The 6,074-nt window shown below is 52.3% G+C and overlaps 1 protein-coding gene across 1 annotated transcript; it reads left to right on the top strand.

Annotated features, from left to right (window-relative positions):
* Positions 1-1,315: 1,315 nt before the first annotated feature.
* LOC137466448 (serine/threonine-protein kinase PAK 3-like) lies at positions 1,316-5,573 on the top strand. Its single transcript, XM_068178172.1, has 6 exons — positions 1,316-1,702; positions 2,206-2,318; positions 2,783-2,900; positions 3,560-4,287; positions 4,873-5,010; positions 5,400-5,573. The coding sequence occupies exons 1-4, from the start codon at positions 1,466-1,468 to the stop codon at positions 3,818-3,820; spliced, it is 729 nt and encodes a 242-aa protein (XP_068034273.1). The 5' UTR covers positions 1,316-1,465; the 3' UTR covers positions 3,821-4,287; positions 4,873-5,010; positions 5,400-5,573.
* Positions 5,574-6,074: the final 501 nt, after the last annotated feature.

Below are 6,074 nucleotides of genomic sequence, written 5' to 3'. Positions count from 1 at the left end.
CAGCAAGAGCTGTCCCACCTCCTGCTCCTCCTCAGCTGAGTGCCAGGTCCTGTGGCCTCCACACAGGACCTGCTGTTGTGCTTTGAGGTGGTGAGGGGTCCCTGGGGTGTTGCTCCTGCCTCTGAGGGCAGCTGGGCCTGGTTTGGCTTTGCCTGAGCTTCCCTCTATGCCAAAAAGAAAACAGAGGTTGTTTCTGGCTGAGCAGGAGGCTGTGACCTAGCGAATGAGTAGGCCTCAAGGAGCTCCTGTGGGGCCCAGCTCCTGTGGGGCACAGCCAAGGTCATCTTCAGAACTTAGCCTGGCCTAAAGGCTGAGGGACCTCATTCCTGAGGCCCATCACAGTAGGGTATAACATAAGCTGCTGCTCTTGAAAGGCAGAGGGGCATTGTTTAGGCAAAGTCCTGCTTAAAGCTGGAGATCTCGGCTCTGCTGGAAGCACTTTGCAATATTCTTCCTGTTCTGGAAAGGGCAGCTGTTGATAAGAATTGATTCCAGAACCCAAGATGCCTTGGATGTTTGCAAGGATGAAAGCTTTTGTTGAATGTCACAGAGTGTTCACAGCCAAGAACAGAAAGGTTTTGTTTTTCCTGCTGCCCTTAATGTTTGTAGACAACAATCACTTCTCCTGGTTGCAGTTTTCTGATCCCTGTCTCCTCTGACTGTTTCTCGATGTGCTTAGATTTTAGTGTAGACTTCTAGTTTTGGGCAGGCCATCTGTGCTGCAGGGCTGCTTGTCTTGCTGCTGTTGTTTTTGAGGTGGTGGTGGTGGTTTTGGTTGTGGTGGTGGTGGTGTTTCCCAGCTGACTGAGTTGAAAGGGCAGAGTGTCCCAGACAGTGGGGCTGCCTTTCTGATCTGCTGCAGGGTGGGACCTCTTCTGAAGTGAACATCTTTCCTTGGGATTTTTACAGAGATACTGGTGAGCGAGGGAGATCCTGAGGCTAAGTACACAGAACTGGAAACGATTGGCAAAGGGTGAGTGCAGCCACAGCTCCTTCTTCACAGCGGGGGGCGGTGCGTTTTGCTGGTGTCACACCTCCCCAGAGTGACAGCAGGCAAGCTCCAAAGCTGTTCAGACACTGCGTTAAGATGATGCCTGATGATCTCTAAGTACTGGTCAGCATTTATAGCTGAAGTGGCCAGAAAAGTAGAGCCCTTCCTGTGTCTGGTGCACCAAAGAGAAGCAGCTGCCAATGGCTCTGGACCCAGAACACAGCCGTCTAAGGATCCTCTATTTTGAGTACTTCTCCATTTGTGTGCGCAACAGTGGAAGCCTTTGCCTGCTCCAGCTGTGGCTGCAGGCGGTGGCTGGACACTATTTTCCTTGGAAGCTGGAGAAAGGATCTGTGTCTGGAGGCTTTCCTCCAATGGCTCTTACATGGCTTCAGACTTCTCAGAAGGCCTGAGTGGTGGTGCTTGAATTTGGCAGATAGACTCCAAGGAGAGGTGTGAGAAGGCCGAACCGGCATGTGCCTGGAAAAATCCCACACATGCACAGATACAGAAAGAGAAAAGGGAGAAAAGACCCAGACGAGAATCTGTCGTGTTCCATTTACTGTTTGCCCCGGGACTTTTTTTCCGCGGTTGGACCGCGGTGTCCTGCACTTGCAGGGACTAAAGGACTTCTTCTTTCTCTGCTGCTCTTTTGTTTCTAGGGGTTTTGGCACGGTGTGCATGGCAGTGGAGACTGCCACAGGAGAAGAGGTAAGCGTCAAGCAGCGCCACAGCTTCTGCAGTGCTGTTTTAGGACGGCATTTTATCTGTCATGTCTGCATGTCATGTCTTGCTTTGTTCTTGTGCAATGGAGAATGCCAGTGGTTGCTGGAGTAATGATCAAGCCCCCTAGAAGTGCCAAAGGTTTCCCAGCAGTTTTGCTCCATTCTTACTGGCACAAAATGGCTTCCTGCTTGCAAGGGGTGTGTGAATGAAAATGGGGATGATAAAGTAAGGCCCTGGGGGAAGACTGTGGGCACAGCCTGTGTTGTTAGAGCTTTGCGGTGGAGAGCTTAGACCATGTTTCTCCCAGGTTTACAAGGCAAAGGGTATCTGGCTCTTTGTCCTGGGAGGTGCCCAAGCAAGCGGTCTGATGTCCAGCCACAAGGCGGTTTGGCCCAGCCCAGCTCCATCATCCCATAATCACTGTCTCCGTCTTCCCCTTGTGGTCCTGCGCCACAGACTTTGGTTCACGGTTTTCCATGTCGTTGTAGGTGGCCATAAAGAAAATTAGTCTCCTGGAAGAGAGCAGCAGTGAACTGTGCCTGAATGAAATCCAGGTCATGCGTGGCAATAAGAACGCCAATCTTGTGACCTTTCTAGACAGGTGAGTGGTTCTGCTGTTCTGCCATGAAAGGTCATCCACATCCTGCAAGGCAGCAGTTCAACCGCTGGCAGAGGATGGAGCTGACAGAGGATGGAGCTGTTAATTCCTGTTTCTGGACTGATCGACAGTGTCTTGGGAGGAGATTGCATTGGGGCTGCATTAATCTTTGCTGGCATACCTAGTTTGACGTGTGCTTTCAAAGAGCGGACTTGGCCCTGTCTTTCTTGAGCCAACAGCCTCAAAGTTCCTGTCCTCTCTCCACATTGTTTTGTTTGGTTTGGCATTTGATTTTTTTTCCCACGGGTCTTATGTGCTGACAAAACACTGTAGATTGAGTTCAAGCCCTGGAGAGCTTAGCGAATGATTATTGACTTCCTCCTGTCTTCTTCTGAGAGAGACACGGGAAGGAGAATCCATCAGGAAGTGCACGCATTCATCTCCAGGCTGTTGTTTCCTCCCTTCAGCTACCTGGTGGACGAGGAAGTCTGGCTGGTGATGGAGTACATGGACGGAGGTTCTTTACACGATGTCATTAGGGAGATTCGTATGGCAGAAGGAGAGATAGCAGCTGTCTCTCGGGAGGTAAGGGATGGCGCTTGTGCTTCCCACGGCTTGGTCGGGATGGTCCTTCCAAATGGGTGATAAGGAGAGGAGAGATTTCACCTTCCAAGCTTCCTTTCTGCCTTTCTCTTATAACTGGCAGTAGCAAGAGCATCGGAAGTGCCTGCCAGTGTCCCTGCCCTTCTTCTAGGGTGTTTGTCTTTGCCTCTCTAAACACTTGCCTGGAGCCTGTGTGCGCTGCGTTCCTTCCCATTCCTTCCGCATTCCTTCCTAAGAGCAAAGGTGCTGCTGGCACCATGTCAAGCAAGTGGCAAAGACAAAGAGATACTCGCAGGACTCTCACAGAGCTCAGCCTGAAAGGAGAGCCTGGCAGCCAACGTGGTGTTGGCAAAAGCAGCCACTGTTGTCTGGCTGGAGAGAGTACAGCCACGGCAGCAGTGCTTCTTGAGTCTGTGTTTGCAGGGCACTGGCCAGAGGAACAATTGCCCTTTCTCTTTCAAAAGCAAACACACCCGCACTTAGAAAAGCACTGCTGTCCTCGTGTTGGAGCAGCAGGCTCTGCTGCCTTTGCCAGCAGCCTGTCTTGCCATGGCTCACCATCCCCCAGGAAGTCAGATGTGCCACTTCCCTGCTTGTGGGACGAAATCCACTTAGGCTCGTGTTGCTTTTTCCTCTCTCAGTGCCTGCAAGGCCTGGATTTCCTTCACTCCAAGCAAGTGATCCACCGAGACGTCAAAAGCCACAACATTCTCCTGGGCTTGGACGGATCTGTCAAGTTGGGTGGGTGTTGTTGGCCAGGCTCAGCCGTGGCGGGCTGCGGTGTGGGGCTGCCTTTGGGTGACTGCCGGTTCCCTGATGCCCGTGGCAGTGCAGGCTGCCCTGCTGTGAGCGCAGAGCACAGCCACAAGGCGCAGGGAGGTGTTGCTGGGAAGAAGGGGTAGGGGGTGCCTTTGGCTTGTGTGTGATCCTTCCCAAGCAAGGCAGTTGCAGTCTAATAGCTTCAGGGGACTAAAAGCCACTGCCTGAAACTGGGGGCTTTTGCTAAGTGGCCAATTCCGTATTTCCTCGGCTGCAGGCCTGAGGAATGGCAGCAGGGCCCCTTTGCAGCTGGGATTCCACACTGCCTTCTTGGACATTGGTACCGTGGGGAATTCTTTTGTTGGCTTCCCTAATTCACGCTGGCTTGATCAGAATGGTTTTTTTCTCCTCAGCTGACTTTGGCCTTTCTGCTCAGCTCACCGCTGAGCAGAGCAAACGGAGATCGGCTGTTGGGACAACTTACTGGATGGCGCCAGAAATTTTCAGCAGGAAGCCCTATGGCCCCAAAGTGGACATCTGGTCCTTTGGCATTGTGGGGATGGAGATGGTGGAAGGAGCGCCTCCTTACCTGATGATGACCTCCCGCACGGTACGCTGCAACTACTCTCAGATACTGCTGTCACTCTGACAAAATCTGCTCCCTTTCTTCTGCTTGGGAAGCTTGCTAGCAGCTGAAAATGACGGGTTCCAGGCTGCATAGTCTCTCGTGCTTCTTGTCCAGATTATCCCCTTGGCATTTGATCACGAACTGCACCAAAACCTCACGATGCCTTTTGCTTGATGGAAGCTTTGCCTAAGGGAGCAGTGAGCAGTGCTGAGCTGCATTTGATGGAATAATCCTTGGAAATAGTAGAGTTAGATAAAAGTCTGTCTTCCGCATCGCCTGTAGAGCTGGTGTCAGTGCTCAGAGAAGCAAAGGGTGCTTTTGCTGATGGAGTTGCTCCTAATTCCATCAGCCAATGAAATCAGGGGCCAAGGCAAGAGCCTTTGCACATTGGACTGGCTATGGCTGCCTCGGGCTTTGGGTTCTTTTAGTAGGGGCAGGAAAGGTATCTGCCACCCTCGGGCAGGGAGTAAAGAGCCACTGGAGATGGGAGCTTGTCCGGTGGGGTCTGTGTGAGCAGTTTGGGGTGTGAAAGAGGCAGGTAGAGCGTGGCATTTCCTTCTGCTCTAGGTTCAACAGCTGATAAGCACCAGGGGCAGCCCGAAGCTGCAGAACCCCAGGCAACAGTCCGCTTGGTTGCGAGACTTTCTGCACTGCTGCCTGGAGACGGACGAGGACAGGCGCTGGTCTGCCCAGGAACTTCTGCAGGTAAAAGGCAAAGCGGCTGCCGGATGCGCCAGCCACCCACTGCCAGGGGCTCCTCATCTGCTCAAGTCCAAGGCCTCGGATGGGCCCCGCTCCTAAGAATCTCCAGTCTGGGGGGCTTTTCAAAGGAAAAGAGAGGAGAATCCTGGCCTAGGATGGGTTGGAAGGAGCCTTTCAAGGTCACCTAGACCAAATCTCCTTAAGCTGAAGACATCTGAATTAATGGATTTGTGGGATTGGGAGCCATGTTGGCCCCATGTAGCAAGGTCCTGGATGTGGAGACAGAGGTGCACAGAATGCCCTCCTTTCTGTATCTTTCTTGTTGCCAGAGAAAGCCTGTTTCAGCCTGTGAGGTAAGTAGAAATTAATTTCTTCTTTTTCTCTTTGGGCAGCATCCGTTTGTAACCTCCGCCGAGCCGACCTCCAGCCTGACGCCTCTGATCGTGGCAACGCAGCAGTTTATGGCCGAGAGGAGATACTAGCCCTGGAAGAGGCCATAGTTGTTTATTCTAGTTCCTAGTTCCTAGTTTCTAGCTCGTAGTTTGTAGTTTGTTTAGACTGATAGTGGAAATAAATAGGATAATAAATAAAACCTTCACTGTGTTGGAAGCTTCCCTTTGTTCTCACCCTGACATTAAGGTCTGAATTTGCTTCGGAATGGTCAGGTGTTTCTTAAATGTGGGAAGAGCCATAGATGGGGTTTGTGGCATGGATTGGAAGCGGGCAGAAGTCTTGTGGCTTTGTTGCCGCCAGGCACAACCTGTTGTGGAGAGACAGGCTTGCAGCTGTGACTAGAGGAGCAGAGTGGGGCAAAACGGAGCAGAGCAGTGGTGTCACTGCTGGGGTTGCTGCTGTGGCTGTGGTTGCGCTGCAGCTCTTGGGAAAGGTTGGGAGTGTCTGTGTTGCTGTGGGCAGAGGGGGAGGGAGCCTGGCTTCTCCACAGGCTCAGGCACAGGTGAGTGTCCAGTGGGAAGGCGAGTTCTGCCACGGGAACTAAGGCCTACATGAGGGAGTGAAAACTGGTGCAGTTTGGATCTGCGTGAGCCAGTGTGGAGGCCTGTGGGCTT

This window comes from Anomalospiza imberbis, unplaced genomic scaffold (genome assembly GCF_031753505.1).
Source record: "Anomalospiza imberbis isolate Cuckoo-Finch-1a 21T00152 unplaced genomic scaffold, ASM3175350v1 scaffold_213, whole genome shotgun sequence".
In the NCBI taxonomy this organism is placed as follows: Eukaryota; Metazoa; Chordata; class Aves; order Passeriformes; family Viduidae; genus Anomalospiza; species Anomalospiza imberbis.
Note: the sequence above shows the minus strand (reverse complement) of the source record. Positions and strands in the feature narration are given on the sequence as shown.